This window comes from Excalfactoria chinensis, chromosome 6 (genome assembly GCF_039878825.1).
Source record: "Excalfactoria chinensis isolate bCotChi1 chromosome 6, bCotChi1.hap2, whole genome shotgun sequence".
Classification (NCBI taxonomy): domain Eukaryota; kingdom Metazoa; phylum Chordata; class Aves; order Galliformes; family Phasianidae; genus Excalfactoria; species Excalfactoria chinensis.
This window is the reverse complement of record NC_092830.1, coordinates 23,240,602-23,267,296: the sequence shown is the minus strand read 5'-3', so window position 1 is coordinate 23,267,296 and position 26,695 is coordinate 23,240,602. Positions and strand designations below refer to the sequence as shown.

Below are 26,695 nucleotides of genomic sequence, written 5' to 3'. Positions count from 1 at the left end.
ATGTTGTGTTGACCTGCATCTACAGCTCTTCTAAGGCAGTTCATTCATGGATATCTAAATGTGCACAAAACAGAACATTTGCTTATTGGAAATCTTTTATTGTAACCCTGGAATTAAAAAGATGCTTTTTTTCAGTCATTCGTTAATTCTGAAATTCAGATTAGATTTAACAAATACACAAAGCCCAAAGACAACTTAAAAAACTATTAGGAAACCATTTAATAAATACTCTTTTGCATTTCAGATATGTTCTTCAGCCTTCAGTGTGCTTCCAGCGATAGTTCTGATTTTCTTTGGGGGCAGATTTTAATCATTGTAATCTTGGCTATTGTAGTCTTTCTGCACAGTGTAGCAAACATAACAAAAAAATCCTTGTAGTATTGCAAAAGACACTTAAATGAGAAACTGGAAGTATGGAAACTGACTTTTTTTTTTTTTTTTTTTTTTTTTTTTTTAACTTAACGTACTTAATGCTTGGTAGGAAAATTGGACACTAGAAATAGCAGTAATTGGTAGCTTTACAAAGCTGCTGTATGTTGAGGCTGTTGGATTCTCCAATACTATACACATAACAATAATAGTAGTATACTTTTTTATTCCAGTGGAGAACCACACTCTGTGTTATCTGCCTATTGTGTTACAAAATGTGGTATTTCAGTAAACCAAGACATGCTTTTAAAAGAATTAGAGACAACTGAAGGGGATATGCCACACTGCAAGGAGGAGCAGGGGGGGGCGAGGAGAGTGCCCTAAACAGCATGGAAATGTCTGAAAAGTGGGAGAGAAGAATGTGGATCTGAGTGCATCATTTTCTCATCTCTGTAAGGGAGCTTTCAAGGATTAATGGTTTTTAAAGATGTTATAATATGAGCTCAAAGAGGCACCTCTTCATTGTTAAGTACTGCTTATCAGTTTTCAGACTTTTTAAAATGACTACCAGAAGTTTAATTTCCACAGATATATAAAAGCTGTGGGATTAAACTATTAAGGACATTCTGCAGTTAGCAGAGTGCTGGTAAGAGGGAGAGGAGGAGAATGGTAGCTAAGTGGGTTTTAAGACCCAGATAATTGTAACAAGGTACTTTATTTTAGTCATGTTGATTGGTATGTCCTTCTCTTCTGGATTTAGTTCTTCCGATTCCTGTGCACTGCTATGTATTTTTCATCCCATGTGCCTAGTGATCCTTAGATCCTTACTTGGGATTTACCTTGATCATATTCCACACGCCTCCTGGGTATCTATTTGTTATTTTATTATATATCCTTTCCCTCCAGGTCTGTGTCACATTCATGGTTTTTAGTCCCAGCCACTATTCTGCCTCCCTTCAGCAAAGCAACCAGAGAAACACCATCTCAGTTTGCATGCTGTAAGCATGTATGCTTGCAAACATTCTAAAGAATTTCAAGCATTGCTTTATATTAACATGAAAACAGCCTGTTTTGTAACTTGAACTTTTTTGGCCTCAGCTTCATGTAATAGAAAGCATTAAAAAATTAGAATGAAACATATAATATTCCATGCAGAAATACAACTCACTCAATACATGAAGTTATTTTTTTGAAAAATTACGTTGCCAAAAAAGCATAACTAAAAAGGTAAAAAATATACCAATGACTCCAGTATAGCACTGCTACTGAGGTGGTCTCTGCACTCACTAAGACTGTGTTCACTGTGTTCAGTGAAGTTAATAAAACATCTGGCTATTAGACAAAATGAGTGATAATGAGAGTCCCATTTTTAGAGGGTTAAATTTGTAAGTTTTCTTCATTGCCATATAAAAGATGATTTTAAACCCTTACTAGGAAAGCAGAGACATATCATTTGACTGAATTTATGGAATGTAAATAAATATTATGCTGCATTTCTTAGTTCAGCATTTCTTTCAATGCCTAAATGGGTTTGCATAATACTTTTAAGAACTTATGTTTGTACAAATATCAAAGTGTTTCCAGTCCTTGTTTGGAGTCCTGTTCAATCAGATTTAAAATGGTAAATATTCTTTGTAAAGTTACATAATTTCACATTAAAGTGAACCACCTGTTTGTAGGATATGCAATATTAAGTACTCAGATTTTATAAGTGCATCAGAGAATTATGTTGCATATTGTACTGAAGCCCAACAATTTGATAAAGAACATTTACCAAAACCTGTTTAAAATAAAGCAGTGCTGTGGTCTATGCTGTGATCCTTATGTTCATCAGTATGCACTGATGGGTGTGTGAGCAGACTGTGAGTGAAAGGAACTGATGGAACTTGTGGCTACCAGCTGATCAGTGCTAACTGTATAGCAGTAGGTTTTTTAAAAGCCTCATAAGCATGAATCTTCTCCATAAGAGAATTACTTTCCCCAGAAAGAGTTTTACTTCATGGAAAGGCCTTGTAGTGTTGTTGAAAGGTGGAGGATTTTTTCTTTTAAAGAGAGAGAAATCACTTTACATTAATATAGCAAGAGTTATGCTTTTAAGCAAGATAAGGTAATGTTTTTCCCTCTTGCCATAATTCTTCATCAGATGTTTAGCAGGATTTTATGTATTTATTGCTTGATATCTTTTTTTTTTTTTTCCTCATGTTCTTCAGGTTTTACTTAAGTTTCCAAATTTTCTCAGAATCACTGAAAAAGGAATATCTTAGTTAAATGAAATACTGATTGCTGTGCTTTTCCTATGGATAGCTGTAAAATCAACTTCTTGCTTTGTACTGAAAGACTTCACAGAGAGAAATTTTTCACAAATCTCCTCATTTTGTTAATATTAAAATTACTGTCTTTCTTGCTCCGGAGTAGCAGTTGAGTAAGTAACAAAGGTAGTCATGGTAAATTTTCATATCTTTGGTGTTAGAAAAGATGTGTACTGTAATCTTTTCATCTTGTTAGTGATAGTATGCATTAAACCTCAGGCTGACAGCTCTACTTGCTAGTTGTGCCTCTGAAAGCCCCATTTCTGGAGTTATTAAGATGTTGCTAAAATGTAAGAGTAGAAGACTTTGTTTCTTCCATGTAGCACTACCATCTGGCATAAGTAGCATGGAAATTGCTGCAAAAACCATGGTAAACTTCAGAGCTGGGAAATGAGTGTAAAGCATTCGAAAAGAGAGTCGGGCTTCACTCTTCCCTCCCTCATTGACATTTGTATAAAAGTTAATCAAAAGAAAGATAAGAAATAAATTAGTTCCCATTACAAAATTCATGGAATAGATTCTCTAGCAGGTGTATGAATAGCAGTACAGTCTTATGTATATATATGTGGGTGTGCATATATATATATATGTATATATAAACACTCATGTATATGTGAGTTATGTTGATATTCAGTATTAGAAGACTAAAAGGAGAGAAGGAGTAGAGTAAATCCAACTCAGATTTTGGGATACAGTTATTAATTCAACATGCAATAAGTACTATTCTGTCCACTGTGCTGCATGAAGCAGGGTTCTCCTAAAGCAAATGATGACTCACAGGACTTTCAAATTAGGATGGCAACAACTGTTGAGTCCATCATATATGTCTCTTACTTGTCTAATCACAAAGTCCTTCTTATTGTGTTAATAAAGCAACTGAACATCAGTGATAAAGCCATATCCTGCCCCTGTCAAAATGGGAGATTTTGGCCTGTGTATAGACATGATTTTAAGTCAGTGATAGATCGGTGATTAGATTATCAAACATACTGGGTTATGCTATTTTTTGAATTTGTGGTATATGTTTCCCCTGTTTAAGGGCTTTGGGAGGATGTTTTATTTTTAAATATTGAAATGCTATAATTTTAAAACACATATTCTGCATCTGTATTAATTCTCACAGTTGGGCTGCAGGAACTTACATGATAATTTTGTTGCCTTCTTAAAAAATAAAAAATAAAAAAAATACAAGGGAGAGAATTGTGAAAATCAGAACAAAAATTTCTGGAGCCTTCTGGGAATGTGGTGTCCTGAACAACACAGGTTTCCCTGTCCACAATGAATTGCTATCGTGAGAATTTCCAAGTAGTCTGAAATGTTGAGTGAGTCAGACATGGGCTTAAAAATAGTCATGGTATATTTGAAGATTAACATTGGATTAAAAGTCTGCTTTTCCAAAATGCAGTGTCAATTTTTTACTAAAGATTATATGAAAATTTGATCAAAGTAGGATAAGTCCAAAAACCCAAAAAGACCCTATTGAGTAGATTTTATTGTACTTAAAATAACAAGTGCTGATATAAAAATGCAATTGAAAAAACAACCAAACAACCAAAAACCCACATCAAAACTAGAACTGCATGTGTCGATACATATTATTGTGCCTGAAGATTTTCCTTACAGAGTTTCCATGCAGAGCTGTTTTTAGCTCTCTTGCTGTGTGAGGTGACTCTGGCTCACGTGTGCTGGGCAGCGTCTGAGGAATTATGCTTTTGAACTCTCATTTGAATGAAGATTTTGAAGAGCTCATTAGTTCTTGAATACCATCTGTGCAGAGGAAGCGTTATGCATCCCAGGCAGCAGAAATGCATTGTATGCATTGTTGGGTGCTGTGGGCAGCTGTACAGTTGTTGGAGAATATCAGTGGTTCCTATGGAGGCATACCTGTGAGCATGGACTCTGGACTGCTCATGTAATTATCAGCAAAACAACACATTTGAAAGTATGTTTACCAAGTATTGTTAAATCTCTATATTTTAGTGTTCTTCAGTCTATATGCTCTTTAACATGCTTAGGTTTCCTGTGAGCTGTCTTATATGATATTTCATGGAGACTGCATTCCTTTCAACTTACCTCCATTTCAGTGTTGGTTGTACATGGTTCATTTTAGCTACAGCCTGAACAAATAATAGTCAAAAATTAATGCTACACCCTAATTATTTCAGTATGCATTTATGTAAAATAAATACTGATATTCAGGATAGCGTTTTTGATCCATCAGTTCCATCTGCCTGGATGGAACTTCAAAAGTCTTCAGGGAGTTCAGAGCTGGGAGGGGACCTTAGACAGCATTAGTTCAGCTTCAGTTCTTTGCTTCTTGAAAGCTGCTGATTCAGCCACATCTTCCAAATGCAACATTTTTATGACAAAAGTCCCCTCTGACTTTTTGAAAGGATAAATGTCTGTTCTACATATTAATTACATGTTGGCTTCCTAACTGGACTCCAGGACCAGAATTCTCTTTGTTTTCCAGCAATCCTCACAAAAAAAGAAACAAGGAGTAGGAAAGCTGGTGCAGATATTAGGCACAGTGCTCAACAAAAATCTCAGTGAGTGAAACGAGATGGCCTTTGTTCACAGCTCCTCTTCTCTGCTGACTCCTGTGTGACAGTTCTGTTGCCTTATAACAGTCTCTGTTCTAATCTTAAAGTGATGAAACTTTCCAAGAAATTCATTTTGGAGTACTACTCTGGTTTTTGAGAAATCCATAACCCCTGTTTCTGGGAGCTATACAGTGTATTCAGATTAATCAAGTAACAGTCTTGACTAGCTCATAGGAAAACTTTATGAAGAGTTGCTGCTATTCAGAACCAGCAGAAAAATCACTGTGTACACCTGGCTGTCACTAAATATGATATAAGAGCTATACAAAAAAGAGAAGCAGCCTGTTGTGTTTGCAGAGGGACAGCTGTGTTATACTTTCAAAGTTGACAACATGTAAAAGAGCATGAATGAAAGTTTCTGTTATCTGTGTCTGACTGAAGCCTCACAATCTGCTCTTCACTCTTTTTCTAATCTCCAGCAAATACGCTCATACTGAAATTTCTGAAGCAGGCGTGTTCTCTATTTGGCAGCAGTGGGTTCTATCTTTAGGTGCTTTGTTCTGCAACTTGTTGCTGCCCAGTTCTTTGTATCTTCCTTTGCCAATCCTGTTTTGTTGTGTAGACATTCAGACACTTTATTTTTCCTTATTCTTTCGTGAAATACTTTCTAAATGCTTTCTGCTCTTCCTGTGAGTCTATTCTTGTCCTGCAGAAGCAGTGAGCATAAACTTCAAGGCAGAATACTTACTGCCTTTTGCACCCTTATTTTGCAACAAAGGCTTGTTTGTGCTAACCTTCATCATTTGTGTTTGCTTTTACAGTGTTTGTAAAAGTTCATCATAACTGTTTATAGCAGTCCTAAACTCTGCATTAAATAAATTTTCAGCAAGTAACTGTCCTACTTTCAAGGATTCTTGTTTAGGGAGTCTACGTTCAAACGCATTTCTAGACATTCTTTATCAGCCTTGTTGCTGTTCTCTCCTGACTGTTGCATGTTGACTACCTTAGATTAAAACAAATCTGCTTAAAATTATATTATTCTTTAAAATATTTAAACACGTATTAATCAATCTGTCATTACCACATTTGGTATTTCATACCAAACAAATGTTATTAATCTTTTTGTGTGTGTTATTGCATGTTTAGCATTTGTATTCTCTAACAGAGCCATTTCTGGAAAACTAGAATAATATCCAAAACCAACATGTAATTTTATTCCAGCATACACAAACAAGTCTATGCCAGCCTTGAATCACACATTTAACTGCTTTGTTTCATAATTTCTGATTATTATCATCATCATCATTATTATTATATTATTTTGCATTTACTTAGCTGCATTTCATTCTGTATGTGCCCTCATCTGACCCTATGTCATACAATTCTTGGTTTTTGTATTCTTCCATACCTTGATGCTCTTCAGGTATACACTTCTTGGCTGATTTAGTTTTACAATTTAGGAATCACCAGCTGAGCACTTCAGATATAATATCAGAGAAGTCGGAGTGCGCAGCTGTGTTGTTATTTCCTTGTGTTTTGGCCTCTGCAGCTGGGAAAGGTCCTTCAGCACGTCCACACGTACAACCTGGATCTCTCCTGCTTGTTCTGTCTGTTCTGAAAGCTCTCTACTGGGTATTTGCTCCTAAGCCTTTTCTATTGTTTTATGTTAGTTCTAAAAACATACTGAAACAGGAGCTAACCATTTTTCTTTTGATTACTGCTAAGCAAGGAGCAAGTTTCTTCCGGCTCTTACCTTTCATAACCACATTGTTTGGCAAGGGTTAGGGCACGTAGAACGCTGTTGCAGGATGACTCTGTTGTTCCCTGATCCTTGCATCCCATTACCCTGTGCTGCACTCTCCTGAGGATGTCCTCAAGGGAAGAGAGAGAGAATGATTTTTTTAACCTCATTTCTTCAGGAATTCAGTCTGAAAATTTTGATTCCTTTTTCCACCCCTGTGTTTGCATGTGTTGGAGCTGTGGCTTCTTTTCTCATTTGCACAGTTCTCATTTGTTGTTCTCAGTTGATCTGGGTGTCAGGAAGATGAACGAGCAACTTACATTTCTCATACTCTTTGGCTGTTCTCCCTCGGGAGTGATAGGCTGAGACCATTGTATAAATGGAGGAGCTTTATATTTTTAGGGCTTTTAAAATTTGTAGCAAAGAGTTTTCTTGTTATTTCTTATGCTTGTTTTTTGAAATAAAATGATCTGTGCCCCATGAAAACTAATATTTTCTGGTTCTTATAAGCTGCTCCTCACACCAGTACTGCCTGTAAACACTCTGAATCCTTTAAGACTAAAGAATGGAGCTCTGTGTTGGTGAACAAATCACATTTATTGCTTTCTAAGTGTTTACATAATGACAAAAATGAAGCCCTAAAGAATGATACTGTGAAAAGGGGTGGTTGATTTGAGTTTGGTTTCCATCTGACGTATAGCTGCCTTTTATAGATATTATGGGAACATAAGCTAGAGGGAAATATTCACTTGTAAAAAGGAAGGCTTGACTTTTTTTTAAATACAAATACAATTTTGTACCAAGTTAATTGCTCATTCTGGCATGAAATAATCACTGAACAAAGACTGGTATTGTGGTCACACTTGGAATGGGTGGGTTTTTTAATTTTTTACTGCATTTATAATCTTGCCAGTGCATGAATATAAAAATGATTTATCAAAATTCACTCTCCATGTTGTAAGATGAAGAGGTGTTCAGCATGAGGCTGAGATTTGTGAGCTGTGTTAATGAGAATCTGCGCTGCAAATCTCTCTGACAACATTAGAAATAATCACTAACATAAGCTGCCAATTTTCTTCTGTGGCCTGAATGTGTATCCATAATATACTGCCATAGAACAGTATTTTATTTAAGCATTATGAGAGTAGTTAAGATTTAACTGCTGGAATGTGAGCATATCTGTGTGTGAGGTGTGTTTGTAAATCATGTGGGATTGGGCCATAGATGCATGCATAGCATCTTTACTGATACCCTCCTTGCAGAAGGAAAACAAGAAAATCAAATGTACACGGGTGCTTCCTGTGGCATTGCTTTACTGACTGTACTGTATGTCTTATTTCACAAGGTGAGCTCATGGGTTACCTGGCTGATCCTGACTGCAGGTTCTATGGAGGAGAAACGAGAAGTCTTCTCATATTTAGTACATGTGGCAAAATGCTGCTGGAATATGGGCAACTACAATGCTGTAATGGAATTTTTGGCAGGACTAAGGTATGGGCAATTCTTTGTAAATGACTTCTCAGTGATAGATTAAACTGCAGCTTCTGTCAAGCAGATGTCTCTGGACAAGGGCACAAACAGAAATCTGTGGCCAAATCACATCATCTTGCCCTCTTACTTGCTAAGAATCCTGTTTTGAAAAAATTGAACGTACTGAAAACCATTTTCTCCATTGACATTTTCATTTTTCTTCATTTTCTACATTAGAAAGCATAAATTTTAAAGCAAAATTGTTAAAGTGTAAAGAAAGATGGCAAGTCAGTTATGCTTTGTCTAAAATCTAACATGTAGCTTGGGGGCTGGAGCGTCCAGAAGACAAGTGAAACATAATCATGGTAGCATTCTGATAGAGTTGAGCTGAAACTGTCAAAGAAAACCAACAAAACACACACAAGCAACGAACAGCTAAAACTGTCATGTTAGCCCCTCAAATTTATTTATGCTGGCTAACGTTGGGATCTCATGTGGTAATTATCTTATATTGCCAGTCCTGCAGTGTATCCAGAAGAAAAACAGTGTGTGGCGGTTGCTGTCTTTCTTGTAGAATGACGAGTGTGGTGGTAAGGTGCTACTTTGGCACAGGTTTGCACTTCAGAGAGTAGCAAATTAGGCTGGACAAGGAAGAGTTAAAATCAGATTTCCCATCACTTAGCTCCAACCCTCCCTATATTTTGTGTTGGTGAAACAAAGCTTTTACGTGTTGTATTGTTCCTCTTTGTGGTATAGTGAGGATTCTCACTGAGCTAATTATTTACATTTTTGGTACATAAAATTCACATGAAATGCTTGTGGACAAAGGCAGGTGTTTTTTTCAGCAGAATGCATCCATGTAAGTCCCCTAGCTATGTAAGTTGTGAGGGAAAATGCAAACAAATTAAGGCCTTTATTTTATCTGTAATGCACCTGCACAGCAGAAGGGAAGACAAAGAGTAAAGGCTGGTGCCCGATCAGCAGTGCACCCAGGACAGGGACAGAAGGTGGGGATGAGGGCGTTGAGCTGCTAGCAGTTCAGGGTTGCCTTTTGGTGTGTCTGAAGGCAGGGTGGATAGAAAGGCCATGCCTTTGCTCAGATGTGCAGCTCAGAGAGTGAATGGGCTCAGCAGTGCCAGCCATCCTTCTCACCAGGTGTCATTTCTGTTTGAAGGCAAAGCTTGGTCTGCAGTGTGGCACTCGTGCTTGAGAGCTAGAAGACTGCCTTGGTTTATCTCCATGGCAGAGTCAGAGTGTAATGGGAATAAATCAATGTAAAATATTTCAAATTGTTTGTTTCTTTGTTGTCTTCTTCTTTTCATTTTCTAACTATAGGGGTTATTTACTCATAATACATCTAAATGAATTTGTAATAAACAATCTGGTTTGTCTTTATAAAATTTATTTTCTTATTTCTTCCTAAGCCTTTTTGACTTTACTGCAAGGACAGTATGAAAATGTTGAAAATCCTGCTTGCGTTTCGTGTATACCTGAGCATTTATTAAGTTCCTAAACACTATTCCAGTCCTGTATAAGTCATATTGCTTGTTTGTCCTTGTTACTTTTATTATTTGGTAATTCAAAGAGGAGAAACAGTCTGTTAGTTTTCATAAAAATAATGAGCTGACTGTGATCCATTCATTCCTGAGTAATGATAATAATTTCCATACTTCCATAATTTCTGTTATGTACATTCTGTAGGTGTTGGAATTCACTGTAAATTGTAATTTTTTTTTTTCATTTTAATAATTGTTGTGGACTTTTTTTCCCACTAGGTCGAGAAAAGTTTTAAAAATGTGGCAATTTATGGACCAGTCTGACATTGAAACTATGCGAAGTCTGAAAGACGCTATGGCACAACATGAGTCCTCATCCGAGTACAGGAAAGTGGTCAACCGGGCACTCAATATTCCAGGCTGTAAAGTAGTTCCTTTCTGTGGTGTATTTTTAAAAGAGCTTTGTGAAATTTTGGATGGAGCATCAAGCCTCATCAGACTCTGCCCACAGTATAATTCCCAGGATGAGACATTAGAGGTAAATAGGATTGCTGTTCTAAGAGGCTGTGTTCTTAGCCATCCAGTGCATTATTTTATCATCTATTGTTTTATATGAAGGTTTCATCTAATTAGAGTTCTATAAACCAGACTGTTATCCATAGTTCAGCTACATGAACCTCAGTTTAATTTCTGTAGTAACTGTAGTAACATAGATTTTGTTGTTAATAAGTAGTTCAGTATAGGAGTACTGAGCAGTTATCGTCTATACCAAAGCAAAAAGCTTTTACTTTGGTAAAGGAAGTAAATACTTAAAAATGCAGCCATCTTCTCTTAAATTTTCTGATCTTCTGCATAGCTTGCTGGGAGCTGGAAGGTTTTCAGTTCCTTAAAATAAGATCTATGGATCAGCCTTTTCCTTTATGAAATAAAACAGTTCCCTTTTTTCCACTTTGTTTTGAAAATATGTGCCCGTTCCATAAAAACAGGGACTTTTTAAAAAGTCCAGAGGACTAATGTAATTTGTGTTACTTGGTTTATGCAGTCATTTAGTCTGTTTAGGTACAAAATCCCATTAGAAGCTAACGGGAAACATGTTTTAGATATTCTTAATTCTTCTAAGAATTTTTCCAACAAGGTGTAAATGATGGTGTTCCATCGCTCCTATTAATCTATTAGATGTCTTCAGTTTGTTTCAGATTACAGTGGACAAGATAATTTCTTGCAGCGTGTAGGCCAAGATGGTTTAAATAATCCAGAAAAAGAGTCCACAGCAAACAGTATATTTCAAACTATTCGGAGCTGTAATCGCAGTTTGGAATCTGAAGAGGGTGAAGATAATCTCAGTGAAGGAAGCAATTCAAGAAAAAACTCCTTGAAGGACAGAAACCGTTACCAGTAGGTCTCGTGTTTTGGTTTCTATCTTCATCTGTATATTTCATAGTTCTAGTTTTTCATTTCAGTTCCTCCTGGGATTTTATGTTCAAATGCAGGAGATCTCTCTGTATAGTTATATTTTCACTCATGATGTAATTACTTCCTCTCATGATAAGGGTAAATCCTTTTCATCTTACACACTGAGCTTTAAAAATCCACAGTTATGATTACAATTTTGATCTGTGGTGCCCGGAATAGCACCAGGACATATCTGTTATCAGAGCTCAGAACATTATATTCTGCACACCAGGGCAGCGTTGTGCCCTTTCCAAAATAAAGGTTATTTATTATTGTTCATAAGACCACTTCTTTTAAGGTCATGTTCACTTGAGGCTTTCAGATTACATCCAGGAGATGTTTGTAAGTCCTTCTGCATTGTGAATTTTGAGTTTAATATAGTCCTGCTATTTTGCCTAGGTGTTTACTTGATTGTGCCCCAAGAGCTCAGTGTTCAAAAACTTTACAGTTTTGACTGAATACCCAGTATAGTCTTTACTTTTCAGCAGTAAAAAATATACTAAATGGGAAATTTAGGAGATGACTTGATCTTGAGTGTTGCTTTAGTGAAATTGCAGCCCAATTAAATGTTGATGTGTCAGCTTCAAATGAGGTAACTGTTAGAGAAGCTTCAAAGGGAAGCATCAAACAGAATTGTGCTATTCAGAAATGAACTGAGATAGAGTTATAGAATCATTTCAGTTGGAAGGGACCATAAGAGCTCATCTGATCCAACTTCACTGCAAGAACAGGTGCTCAGAGCCCTGTCCAACCTGATTTTGAATGTCTCCACTGCTTCTTTGGGCGATCTGTGCCAGTGCCTTACCATGCTTACTGTAAAAAACTACTTCCTGATGTCCAATATAAATCTCCTCTCTTTGTGTTGAAACCGTTATCCCTTATCCCATCGTATAAATTACACAACCAGGATTACATAAAAAACACACTTATGTCCCTACTTGAGTTATTATATTGAGAATGTCTATCATCAGAAATAGCTGTATGTTCAGAAGTATCCGACTTATTTCAGCTATTACACACAGAATCTAATAAGTGACTGCCTGAGAAGGAGCTACCCTCTTCCTGTTTAAATGCATTTATTTCATTAACATGCAATTGTAAATCTCATTACAAATAAATAATAATTATTTCCTGCAAGAATGGTTTCTAATAGAATTATTCACATCTGGCTTTACTTCCTTCTGGGCAGTGGCAGAGTAGATTATGCCAGGAAAGGCAATCCCACTTCTCTGTGCATTTGTTATCTCTTATTTCAGTTTAAACATTTTCTTCCAGGAATTATTTTTTCTTAATTAATATAGTTTGAATTCAACTTGCAACTTTCTTGCAGAAAGAATGAGCTAGCAAAATCAGCCTTTCACTTGAATATACAAAGCAGAATTTAAATGTGAAAGAGCAATGTGGGGAAAATGGAGTTCTTTTTGTTATATCTTTAGGAAATCAATTTGTTTGTTTGTTTGTTTGTTTGTTTTAATTACCTATTTATACCCTGTGTTTAAGTGGAACTACTAAGTTCCATTCTAATTAAAGTAGGAATTAAATGCAAAATGCTTGGTGTAACACTGAAATGAACAGAAGAGCAGATAAGCAAATAAAATTGCGTTTCCTGATTCAGATGTCTGATCATTGGTGTCTGTACTTCTAGTGCAGCAAAATGCTAATTTTAATGACTTATAGAAAACTATCCATGAAGTGTTAATTTACCTCAGTACCTCATTATCCTGCTGTGTCTTTGTTGGCCATGAGAGCTCCCTGAGGCATGGGAAAGAATTGCTGCAGAGAGGCAAAAAGGCTCTGTGCTGTTGTCCCTGTTGTATGGAGGCTGCGATATTTGATTCATTTTTAATACTGTTAACAACTAAAAGCCTTTCTTTTGAGACCTAAGCCATATCTGTTATACAGTGTTATGTAATTAAAATTTTGTAACTAGTTTGCATTTTGTTGATTTGAATTAATATTGTGAAACACAAGCCCAGCAGAGCTGGATATGTTGGTTTGATTTGGAGAAAATGAAGGGCATCTTATGAAATCAGTGGGCACTGAGTACAGCTGTTATTTACCCAAATACACTGAGTATTGCTCTACAGTCTGTGGTCCGTCTGATCACCCTAAGGTGCTGCCTGTACCAAGTCAATACCACAATTAAAGTTCTATTCGTCTTCTTTGACAGTTCTCAAAGAAATAACAGCTGGTAGGAAATATTTAAATGTTGAAATCCAGTCTTTCAATCGTTAATCAAACAACCTGTTAAGATTCTCTAAACTTTGTCTTAACATTGTTAACCTGATCTCCTCTTCCCCTTTAAGCTTTCTTAATGACAGTAAATACCTTTAAAATGAATAATAGGGAAGAACCTCACTTTCTTTTCCCTTTCATAGCCCTTTCAATTTTTTCCTTCAAAACTGCAATCTGTTCTAATGTTTCCTGTATCCTTTCTTCTCATTTTCTTGCATCTTAGTGCAGTACGTGTAAAGAAAGCTTCTGGTTCACACCAAGTTTTGTAAGTTTTTCCCAATAATTGATGGCTATGTCGCTTTCACCAGCTAATGCCAGAGGCTGTTTCTGGATATGCCTTGTGCATGTGCTTGGCTTACCTTGTTGCTGCTTTTCATTATAATCTACAGCATGCCGGTGCTGTTGCACATGAAAGAAAGCTCTGCCATTTCTGTCTCCTCTATACTAGACTCCTCCAGTCTTTCATATCTAGCCTCAGAATATACTTTCGAGGATTCTTCTAGAGGCTTGTTTGGTTATTTTGAAGGCATGAGGGAGAAAAATGTTGTAGTGGTTGTTGTAATTTGAAAATCTGAACTTTGAGTAATCCAGATAAGTAATGTATGCAGTGTGGCAAAACTCATCAATTTTAACACCAGTTTATACCGGCTCAGGTATATGGCATGACCTTTATTTTAAGGCAGATTTCTTAAGGAGGTGCAGTTGCAATTAAGGCTGATATAATTATTCTGCCATTGTTTGTCTGTCTTCTCACCGTCACTCATAGAATGGATGTCTGGAATAAGGGAAAAATAAAAGGAATTACTACTCCAGGGAGAAGAAAATTTGAGGAAGACCTGAAGGTTCCATGTGGGTTTTAAGTCAGTCAGATGGTTACCTGACTTGCAAGAAGTCCTAGTGTGAATTGTGTTCTGCTGAGCTGGCAGGAAGTAGCTGATAACATTCTTGCTGCATTCTTATAAGAAATGCATGTATTTTAAGCCCTATTTTACAACTGTTAATGAGAAACTGGTCTGAACATAAAAAGAGTAGTAGAAGAGAGATTGAAAGTCCTGTCTTCTGTCCCCTAGATATTGTTACCAGCTTCCTCATACAATACTTGGTATTTCCATTGGACTGATATTGTGCTGTGGGTTTAGAAACTGGAATCACGTAACTTCAAGATCCAAAATGAAGTTGTTTATAAGATTCCTTCCAGCCCAAGCCATTCTGTGATTGATTCTATGATAATGAATATAATCCTTGAAAAATTTAAAAGAAAACATAATCGTACTGCTGCAGGAGTTGTAATTAATTGTAGCAATATCTATTAATTCTAAATTGCCATAACTTAAATTGTGATACTGTAAAAACTACTGAAAGTCCATGTATTTTTAATTTAAACTGCAGCAGAAAAAAAAAAAAAAAAAAATCATAGCTTAAGTCAGCATATGAATCGTGTGTTTCACTAGGTAGAAAATGTGTGCATTAAACTAAATTAAACTAAATCCCAAACTAAATCTTTGTTCACATACAGGTTTATAATTGGAGATCTTTCAGATTCTGAAAGTGATATATTTGAGCAGTTGAAGGACTGGGACACAAGTCCAACAGAAGAGCAACAAAAGGCTTTCTGCCATGGCATAGAACTCATTCCCTGGTACGTGTTGTCCATCAGAGCTGATGTTCACCAGTTCATGCTGCAAGGGGCAACTGTCATCCATTATGACCAGGAGACTCATCTTTCAGCACGTTGCTTTCTTCAGCTTCAGCCTGACAATAGTACTTTGACTTGGACAAAACCCACAACAGTTTGCCCAGCAAACGCAAAAGCAAAGCTGAGTGTGATGGGGAATGCTGCTGAGCTTGGTAAATACCAGTTCCTTGGCAATACTGGACTAAATGGACTGGTGGAAGGTTTTCTGGATTTGTTTTCAGCCAAGGCTGTGTACATGGGACACTCTGGCATTGATATGCACACTGTGTGTGTTCAAAATAAACTTTGTAATATGTCCCTTGAAGAAAATGGTATAACACTACTTTATGGACTTCAGACTACTGATAATAAGTTGCTGCACTTTGTTGCTCCAAAATATACTGCCAGAATGCTCTATGATGGACTGCTGGAACTGACCAAGGCTGTAAGAAAAATGAGGAGATTCCCTGATCAAAGATTACAGTGGCTACGGAAACAGTATGTCAGCCTCTACCAGGTAAAAGATGCTGTGATTTTGTATGAGAGAAGTTCAAAAATGTCATCCATGTATTGTCATGCAAGTAGTTTCTGTTATAAGTAAACTGAAGTTAACTGTGAACGCCAGCCCACCAACTTAGTAACGTGGTTTGAGTGAAAATGATTTGATTATCCACATAATGTCGCATCAACTGGTGCATATTTTAGATAAGTTTAAGTTAAACCTTTTTTGTTGTTAAGTTCTTCATATATTTGTAGTTTGGGAATAAATATTTTCTTAAAGAGAAAGCAATGACTGTACATGAAAATGGTTCCCCAGAAATGAGTGCTGAGATTTGGGGCCAAAAGTATGAGATGGTGAAGAAAATAGCCCTATTGCATTCATGCAGTAATTAAATATTGCATGCTCTTGATATTTTGCCTTTCACTAGTTCCTAAGAGATACCTTTAGTATACCTTAAGGAAATGTGTCTGTTCTTTGGCAGTTATTCTCCTTGTTTTGTTAATGCTGAGAATTTTTGCAGGAGGATGGAAGGTTTGAAGGCCCAACCTTGGCTCAGGCTGTTGAACTGTTTGGGGGCAGACGATGGAGCGCAAGGAACACAAGCACAGGAACTCTGACCAAAAGCACTGAGAAACCTGGTGTGCAGAGAAACAACACTCTGGGAATAACTGCAGCTAAGAAAAAGAAGAAAGTACTCATGAGGGTATTCATGTATTTTGTTACTTATCTGGCTGACTTGTTTCCTTCCTACATTTGCTGTGTAGCTAGCTATACTCTGAACCAGAATAAAGTTAGACAAGAACTTTAAAACAGCTTATTGCAGGTTTGGTGTGTTTTTGCTTGTTGTTTTCCATTAATTTGGTGTTTTGGTTTTTTTTAACTTATGTTTAAATTTCATTTCTAAGGGCACATGAGTGTTTGCAGAAAGGGACAGAATCTCAGTAAGAACTTTAGGTGCTACTTCAGTGTAGAGGTAAAATAATTCCTAAGAACAATAGTAGTAACCAACAGGGTGATGTCTGGAGGCTGTAGTCAGTTTCTTTGCTTCTTTTTGTTTTCATGTTGCTGAAAATACCACCACAAATCTTCTGTTTCACATTAGCATGGCTGAAAGGAACAATGTCCTTTCTTTTTCTTCACTCAAGTACTTTAAGCAATAGCTAGGAAAGAGGAAAATGCGGGGACTAGCAGATCAGTGCTGTCCACATGGTCTACTGGGCAGGTGGTGGAGATCCAGATGACAAGATCCATCCTCTTTAAATTTCCTGTGTCCCAATGGAATAGTGTAAAACCAGCTTCACCAATATAGAGGGATGCAATCTTTGTCATCCTCTGTGTGATGTCAAACTGAGGTAACCTCTGATGTTCCCCCAGTCATTATATATCCTTCATCATGTTTAAGCTGTCTCTTTTCTGCTTGGATAGTTTCACTGGCAGCACAGTTACTAGCCATACAAACGTTATTTCATAAGGAATAGCTAATTTACCTCGTGATTTTGTTTCAGATTGCACTGACAAAGAATGAAAAAGCATTGGTTTTGGAATATTTAATGATGTTCATTTCATTTGTAGGGTGAAAGTGGAGAGGCCACTGATGATGAAATGGCAACTCGGAAGGCAAAAAGCTGCAAGGAATATCGAAACAGAAGTGGTTCAGATCCTCAAGATATTGATGAACAAGAAGAATCGGGTAGGTACTTTGCTTCAGTATTTAAGAGTCTCTTGGGGTTTTGCAAAAAAGTCTTGACACAGATGTGTTTTACAGTGTTGAATATGTATATGTTCATGGTAGGAAACTACTTCTACAGTTGAAACTCCAAATACTGTGAAGTTTTAGAACTAGTTTCTTTTTTGGTTCCTGATTCTTTCATTATATTTGGTTGCACTGCCTTTCTAGTCAGACTAAAGCATGCATGAACCTTGTTCAGAACGTATTTTTTTGACTGTCTTGGGACAAATCTGCAATCCCTGCAGCGCTTTACTGATCATCAATGAATTATGGTATTGGGCTCTTGGATGAAAGCATTTATACTGGGACAGAGACTGTAATAGTGCTGCAAACTTTTGTTTCCTTTGTAGATCAAAATATTATTATTAATGCTTCTCCATCTAACACCCTGTCATCAAGAAGAGCTCACTCTCTGACAGCATCTGGACCTCCTCATTTAGGAGCTGCCACGTCCACACCAGCCAGACCAGTGTCCTCTCCTGTGATGTCTTCAAGCAAGAGTCAGTCGAGGTAAGGATGAAATCAGTGCTTTGAGTTAAAAAAGTAAAAAGTTACTATTATTTAGTTATGATCATTTTTCTTGCCAAACTGATGAAGTCTGACAAAATCAGTGCCAGAAAGGCTGTTAGTCTTTTGATAGGCATGTGAAACTCATTGTAGCACAACATCGGGCATTTAAGCTGAAATACCATAAATCTATGGACAGCAGTGTAGACAGTCTGAGAGCCAGGATGCAGTTACTAAGTCAATTACAGAGGAAAATTATAATGCATCCCGAACTCAGCAAGTTTAATTCTTTCTCCATATTGTCTCCAAAGCATAGTTACAGGTATCTTCTGTATAAAGAAACCCAGCAAGTCATTTCTACCCAAGGGAGCATAAACTTTGCTAATGTTCTGGGTGAGGACTACAGTAGTTTTTCAGGCCATTGGAGGAATTGTTTTGAATTCTTCATTCCTTACAGCCTTCCGTCTTCTCCTTTAACATCCATAATTTTTCTATCACTTATTCAGCGCAGATGGTCATTCTGTGGGCATGCAGTGACATATTTCAGTAACGTATTTGTTCTATAAATGGTAATAATGGTAGTAGTAGTAGTAGTAGTAATTTAGCAAGGACAATGTGCTTAGTTGTGGATGGTACTTGGTGACAACAGAGACCTTCCAGTATCTTTTAACATAATGAAGGCTGTAGTATGGATGCAAGTATGAATACTGGGATTTCCAGGAAAGCAGTGGTAAACAGTGGAAGAGATTACTGCTGCTGGCAGAACATTATTTTGTGGAGATATGTCTTGTGTAATGGTTTGTTTTGTTTATTTCATAGGAATTTTTTCTGTTTCAATGGTTAGGTTTACTGATAGAAGTGAGTAGTAGAGCCACCTGTGGGTGTCTGTGTCTGGTTGTTGCTCCATGTAATATTACTTTCTGAGTCTTTCCTGTGTTCTTCACTTCTTGTTCTTCACTGTCAAATACAACTGTGAGATGAACATTCCAGGCATGGATTTATTTCTGTGGGACATTTATAAGGCTTTTGGTTGTTGTTCTGTTTGTTTTTTAAGGATTGGAGCAATTCTCTTTTATCTTAACCTGAAGAAATACTGCATTACTACCTCTGATGAATGCTCCTCTGTTTTGCAAATCTGCTTTATGCTCTTTATGACAAAAGAATTGTTGTTCTGTAAATGCGATTAAAAGGCTCAGCTGAAAGCTCACATTCCCAGGGGAAGGACAGCTGCTGTTGCTTCAAATCCTCTCAGTTCTGGGTTTCTGCATAACTTAGCACTCTGGGCCTCCCTGAACTATGATGAGTTTTCCCTGGCAGTTGTTTGGAAACTCCGCAGTGTCTCCTGGTAGAGCTCTCCCCAACGTGATAGGACTTTCCATGCTAGAACTTGCAGGAGGTGATTCTGGAGAGGGTTCTGCCAAGCTGCACAGAAGCCTTTACAGCGCAGAAGTCTTAGCTGCTAACAGATGATTAAACATAGAGTACAGAGCTACAAAGGGGAGAGCATGGAATATTTCCTATTCTTTCTCTCTTTTTTTGTCTATATAGTATATATATTAAAAATAGCCCTCCCTAACCATCACTTAGGTCCATGCCTCTGCTACATGTGAAGCTCTGAATAAAATCAAATGGAAAAAAACAGAATATTGATAGTGATTTAATATGAGAAGGAACTGGCTATTTTTGTACATTTTAAATAATAGTACCTGCAGGTAGAGAACAAAGAACTGTATTTTTACAGATATAGTTCACAGTATTGATATTTCTTACCTCCTAACTAACGGCTTACATTGAAAATAAATCCTCACAGAATCCAGATGTGCAGATAATCTGTGCACACAGGGAGCCTGCAGTTGTCTTCTGCCATTCTCTTGAAGTGGATGTACATACAGCAAATTCTAAAGTCCTTTGGAAGTGTAGTGCTGCCCCTAAGGTGGAAACAAGGGAAAGGGAGTTAATACCACTGGGAATCAGATAGCAGAATATGAAAAATAAGAAGGGAAGTCTTATTTATGAAGAGAAGTTGAAGTCTGCACTCATTAGCTATATACTCCCCATTACACAGTTTGGATGATTGGTGGTAATGGGCTTGTCTTGTTTGGTTGGGTTGGGTTTTTGTTTTTGTTTTGTTTTGTTTTTAATAATCTTATGTGGAATTACTGTGGAAGATGATCTTTAGGGATAAATTCTGGACAACTGGTGAGCTTTCTTATATGCTGCTGATTTCCCCTTCAGTACTCTGCCATTCCAGTCTGTAAGAGTCAAGAGACTTTCCTCATCATGGTTTATTTTTCTTGTCTGATAAAAATGTTAAGAATTATTTTAGCCCCAAAGTTATATGCAATATGTCAGTACTTGCCATAGTGATGTCAAACAAATTGAACATTATCAACCAAAGTAGATGGTATTTTTTAATACTTAAAATCACATGCTGTTTTCAGTTGCATGCATCCATCCCAGGCCAGGAGTGAACTGAGGAATCTGATCTAGTGTATTTATGTGAAGTCTGCTTGTAGCACTAATTTCCAGGGACTGCAAAATGTCTTTAGGGACACTGGACAACAAGCTGGTCCTGTTTTTCCATCACAGCTGTTGGAACTGTTTGTACTGAACCTGATGTCAGGATTCCTAGATTAATGGATTTGTAGATTTGCACATTATGGAGCAATAAAAGCTGACACGTGGTCACCTAGTTTTGTGTTTTAAAACAAATACTGCAACTTCTGGAGTTCTGCTGTGAACTCAGCAGTTCTGACTGTGTCAGTGCCTCCCTTTGCAGGATGCTGGTGGACCCCAGTCATGCAGGTGTGTGGTCAGACACAGGAGGCAGGTCTGAAACTCAGTCATCTGGCAGATACCCTTACAAATTAGTGCTTGAAATTCACTAAGGACTTGTCCATGCTGTAGTTCAAGCTACACTAGTAACTAGTATAGGTAGGATTCAGCTTTTGGAAGATTGTTGTTCTGGTTCGAAAACTTCTTGTTCACTTGCACAACTTGGGTTAACAACTGCAGGTATAAGGAAGTTGGCTTGGTATCACTGAAGTCTACTAAAATAATGAACACCAAACAGCTAGTTTGTTTCTGTGATTATTTTCTCTTTTTGCACTCATGAAATACCAATTTGCTTTCCTTCCATCACTCCAAGGAGATGAAAGGAGGAAATCATTAAAAGGAAATGGCCTCCAGGGGCTACTGCCCAAGACTAAAGGAGGAAGAGGGCTGTAGCTTAACCTGTCTTTGAGGTATCTGAGGATCACCTTGACTGTTTTTGGAAAGTATGAGAGAAACCCACATGGCTGGGAAATGAGGAGGCTTGAGTGCCAGGGGAAGGCCTATACTTCTTTAGATCTACACCTTTAATTCTCCCAGACAGGAGAAACCCCAGGTGTGTGGGGGAAATACTGTTTTTATTGTGTATCTGCTCGTAGTATTACTGTTTTGATTACTATAAGGAATTCTGTATCCTTCTTATCTTTCCCTTAGTAAATCTTCATTGCACCTTGTAAGCAGCAGGACATGTTTTTTAAAGCTTGTGGTACAAGAATACTGACAGTTTTCTTCAAAGAATAAATGAGAATGCGCTCATTTTTTGCCATTTACATCAGACCCCTTTGCAGTTGGAAAGGTTTTAAATATACTTTAATCTTTCTGGTAGAGTTTGCATTTGTCTTGTGAGAAATGAATAGCCATTATAAAACAAGAAAGTATAATTGTTATTATTAATCTTATAACATTCAGCTTTGTTTGCTGTTAGTGAAGTAATGTGTAATATTTCAATATGTGTAATGTAACCAAATTACAGCAGTCTCTTTGTGATTTAGCACGTGGAGCAGCAGTAGCTGGCACGGCCGTGTTAAAGGAGGAATGAAGGGGTTCCAGAACTTCATGGTTTCTGATAGTAACATGACTTTTGTGGAATTTGTGGAGCTCTTCAAATCTTTCAGGTGAAACATATTGTTATTCTGTTCTGATTTCTTTCATACAAGTTTATGAATGAGCAAAAATCAGACTTCTCCTATCTTTTACAGTGTCCGTAGCCGCAAAGACCTTAAAGACCTTTTCGATGTCTATGCTGTGCCTTGCAATCGGTCCGGGTTAGAGCCTACTCCACTTTATACTAATTTGAAGATTGATGAAAACAGCATTGGATTCCAACCTGATTTAGGTTTGTTACAGAAGAAAACACAACTGGTAGACTACTGAACAGCTTCAGTTAGTGGCCTCAAGATAACACCTCTCAGTCAGTTTCATGAAGGGTGATCAATTACAAGTTAAGCATGGGATAGCTGCCGTACTCCAGTAACACCTGGTTAGCTGGATGTAAGGCAGGATCTTTGTTCAGAAAGTAAGAAAAGTACTCCTGTTTTACATTAACCAGATAGATTTGTAACTAACTAGTATAACAGAGGCAAAAAGCTTTTTACTGAGAGGCTGGGCCCAACACAGGAAGTATCTGGTTGCAGGACCTCTAGAATCTGCCATAGGGTTAATAAAGTGGGCAAACTTAGGAATCAGAAAGAAAAAGGCTGTGCCCTGTGTTTCATCTGGTTGTTTTTTCTTATCTGTCTAGTTTCCTAGTAGATCTGTTTTATCTGGGACAAGGGGAAAGGAAACCTTTGTCCTTCTGTACATTCCGCAGTTGCCATAATAAGTTTGGAGCTTTGTTCGCATTTAAAGAGAGCAGTATTTCTGCCAAGCAGCCTGTGGAGAGGGTACAGCACCACTAGCATGTGGAACTGCAAGGAGATAAGGTCTGTGGGCAGGCTGTGGGATTGCACACAGCAAGAGAAAGGCTTCAAGGCTGTGCATAGTTGTGAGAGGGTGCAGGAGGGTCCTGGGTGACAGTGGGAGAGACTGGATCCATGTTGGACATTCCAGGATTTTGTGTATAATTAATTGCTTACAATAGTTCTCTCCCACTGCTTTATGTACACAGTTAACACTTATTCTCCTATGAGTGGATAGAAACAAGATGGTTTTGTTCACGTTATGGCTAAAATGTTGAATAAGATATTCAGGTATTTTTACAATTAAATATTTTAAATTCTATTCTACGCAATATATCCAATACATATAATGATGTATCTGATATTTGTTTATTGTTCGTTTGTTTTTTTTAATAGATTTGTTGACTAGGAATGTTTCAGACCTTGGTTTGTTCATTAAGAGTAGGCAACAGTTGTCAGATAACCAAAGGCAAATATCTGATGCTATTGCTGCTGCCAGCATTGTAACCAATGGTACTGGAGTGGAAAGCACATCACTGGGGGTATTTGGTGTGGGCATCCAGCAGCTGAATGACTTCCTTGTGAATTGCCAAGGAGAACACTGCACCTATGATGAAATCCTCAGCATTATCCAGGTCTGTAACACAAACATCTTGTAATCCCTTTTATAGGAGTATCGTTACTTCTGTTTTCCCAGCAAATGTGCCCAACAGCATTGTTTAAAGACATAGGGTATCTTACTTTGTAGTTCTTGTTTCCGTTTGACAGCTCTAAAGTTTAATATTACCTTAATTGCAGGCTGTAAAGTTATGCAGGTATCCATACATATAAAAAGAAATTATGCAAATAAACAGTAGTGGGTTTATTCTGCAATGTATGCTTTACCTAGGAAGGAAATAACACTTGGGAAAAGCGTTCTTGGTTGTGCATTCTTTTCTTCTTTGATAAACCACCTTTGATAAGCCCTAACTTGGAATTTAAAAAAAAAAACAAACAACAAAACAACTACCATTGTCTCCATGTATTTTTATTTTATTGTTAAAAAGCAAACAAACAAAACAGGAAACAGAGCTTAATTAAATCCACCCTCTCAGAGCAGAAGTAAATATAGATATCTTACTCCCTTCTGTACAATGGCTAAAGTGATCATTATGTAGAAAATGGGAAAATTACATTAAAAAATCTGGATTTCCTCCAAATGTGTAATTAATACAATCCGAAATCAAGCACCCACTTAGTAGTTCACTGAGGTTAGAAGTTGAGTAGTTGAACTATTAATATATAACAGATTTGCAAAACCCAAAAGACAAGTTCTAAGGAAATGTTGAGGTTGCACAGCAAAAGCCTCCAGTTTGATGTGGTGCTGTGTTTGAACACACAGGAAGAGGATACATGATTATAGATTCTTTCTAATTTCAGCTTATGTACTGATTGTGCTTTGAATGGGAGCTTGGATCAGGTGACCTTCCAATATCCCTTCCAACCAAAATGATTCTATCATTCAGCAATTAATAGCTTGATTTGTTTTTTTGCTGATTTTTAAAGCAAGCATGAGTATTCCAGACACGTAACTCCTTTAGAAACAAAAATACTGGGTTTAAACACAGTAACTAGTTAGTGAAGTGTGCAGTCTACACTGTGAAAATATAAAAAAGCACTGTTTCTAAAAATCATTGTTATATGTGTCTTAAATTTCTTCCTTCCTGTAGAAGTTTGAGCCTAGTGTCAATATGTGCCAGCAGGGACTACTGTCTTTTGAAGGATTTGCAAGGTAATTATTAATTTATATATATGGCACGGGTGCATTAATGCATGCATGACATTCACAAAATACTCAGCACAGCACGTAACTTCCTGACATTTTCTCACTTTGAGGTTTTTGATGGATAAAGACAACTTTGCTTCCAAAAATGATGAGTCACAAGAGAACACTGAGGACTTGCAGTTTCCACTATCGTATTACTACATCGAATCTTCCCACAATACCTACCTTACAGGCCATCAGCTCAAAGGGGAATCCTCAGTGGAGCTCTACAGCCAGGTAAACAGGGTTAGATCATTATGTAGTTTTCAACATTATCGTGTTTGTTTAACCAGCAAGTGCAGGAACATGACCTTTTTGCTTTGTAACTCCAAATGTTCTAAGACCCTGCTTGTAAAACATTGGAAAACATGATGTGTGGGAAAGCTGCCCATAAGCAGAGTTGTGCTCAAATGCCTTTTCTAAGGCAAAAAAAAAAGGGCTTAGTTTGAGATTCATAGCATCTAGACACCAGTCGGTCTGACCCAACCTACTAAAATTAGACTTTCCCACAGGAAAGACTGATCTAATATTTTAGTTCATTCAGATGTCAGAAACACTGTTCAAATATTGTACATTGCATTTCAAAGACTAATTTGAAATGGAACTATAACATCTAAAAACATTACTTCTAGGAATATTCTAGAGCTTTTTAGGCTTTATCCCTGGTGAGCAGGAAAACAGCCATTTCTTCCTGAGGTGTTTAGTGCTGTGTGTGTTTGTGTGCATATCCACGTATTGGTGTGTGTGTATTTATCAAATGCTAGAGAAGGCAACACATTTCCTGTGAGTAGTGCTTTTGTTGCTCTAGATGTTAGTGATTCATGCCCCTTTACATGGAGATTGAGATAGAGGGCTGAAGCTGTGTTAGAAAAACCCGAGTAACGATACGGTGTTGAAAAATACGATTGCAAAGGAGGTTCCCATAATATCACTGCACAGAGCAGTGTGACTATTTTGTTGGGAACATATTGGCAGTGAGATAGAGCTCAGCTGGCTCTAAATTAAGCGTGATGCAGGAAAGCCTCTGCCTGTCCCCAGGCAGTTATCCCAGAGGACGGGGCAGTCTGCTGTGGCTCAGCACACCTGGCTCTCTCATGAGTGGTGAATCCAGCCACACATACAACTGCCCAAAACATTCTTAATAGCAGAAGTAATTTTTCTGAATAATCTTTTTTCATGAGTGTATTTGTTGGAAATTATTTTGATTGTGGGGGTCTTCATTTTCAGTAAAACATTAATAGTAATAGAGATTCCCCTTGTGGAAGTTCTTCACTAGAAATAATTTACAGACCATCTTCCACTTAATAACCTATCAAAAACAACAACAAAATATCCCAAAGCAAAAGCAGTAATGCTGAGCCCATAAGCTGACACGTTAACAACCTGGAATAAATTGCCATGTTATTTTCCAACTGCTTTTGCAGGTGGAACTGCAGAAATGTTTTTCTCCCTCAGGACACTGAGGTATACATTCAGAACCATTTTCTGTAATCAAATTCCACATGTTCTGTAAAATACCATGAATTTCCAGGCTTTATAGTACTTCTCCTAAAAACATACGTGCTTTCTTAATTTTCCCACTAAGGAATGCCATTGGCTGGGGACTGCAGCTTCTGTGGTCTGTGTTTACAGAGGGCTGCTCATGCCAGCTCCTTTTCATAACCACTGTGCTTTCATTTAGCTCTGCAGTGTCTTCTGCTTGGATGATTTCAGGCTGTGGCTTCTATATGTTCAATTGCATTGCAGGTTCTCTTACAAGGCTGTAGAAGTGTTGAATTAGACTGCTGGGATGGCGATGATGGAATGCCTATCATTTACCACGGGCACACTCTTACTACTAAGATCTCTTTTAAGGTATGATAGTAATTACATATGGAAACAAACAAATCTGTGCTTTTTCTCTGACAAGGCAAATATATATATATATATCCTACTAGGAAAATACAAGTCTGAATAGGCTAAATCCTAAATATGATGTACTACATCAGATATGAACTCCTTAATTGTAAGCATTACGCTTGTTGAGCTTGTAGCAGATGTATGGTAAGTCTTGTGGGGTTTTTCTTTGACGAGTCAGCATACATCTAAGTAACTGTTACCAGTTCTGTTATAAAGAGTTGCTAGACTGATCTG

At 37.4% G+C, this 26,695-nt stretch overlaps 1 protein-coding gene across 2 annotated transcripts in view; it reads left to right on the top strand.

The window, feature by feature from the left end:
- The window catches only part of PLCE1 (phospholipase C epsilon 1), a 147,280-nt gene that overhangs the window by 98,121 nt on the left and 22,464 nt on the right, over positions 1-26,695 (top strand). For both annotated transcript variants that reach the window (XM_072339606.1, XM_072339605.1), the window contains 13 exons: positions 8,308-8,453; positions 10,208-10,466; positions 11,115-11,323; positions 15,132-15,807; positions 16,313-16,495; positions 17,365-17,482; positions 17,872-18,031; positions 21,853-21,975; positions 22,060-22,196; positions 23,155-23,393; positions 24,468-24,529; positions 24,634-24,799; positions 26,309-26,416. In XM_072339606.1, the coding sequence (XP_072195707.1) occupies positions 8,308-8,453; positions 10,208-10,466; positions 11,115-11,323; positions 15,132-15,807; positions 16,313-16,495; positions 17,365-17,482; positions 17,872-18,031; positions 21,853-21,975; positions 22,060-22,196; positions 23,155-23,393; positions 24,468-24,529; positions 24,634-24,799; positions 26,309-26,416 (2,586 nt within the window). The remainder of the gene's footprint in view (positions 1-8,307; positions 8,454-10,207; positions 10,467-11,114; positions 11,324-15,131; positions 15,808-16,312; positions 16,496-17,364; positions 17,483-17,871; positions 18,032-21,852; positions 21,976-22,059; positions 22,197-23,154; positions 23,394-24,467; positions 24,530-24,633; positions 24,800-26,308; positions 26,417-26,695) is intronic.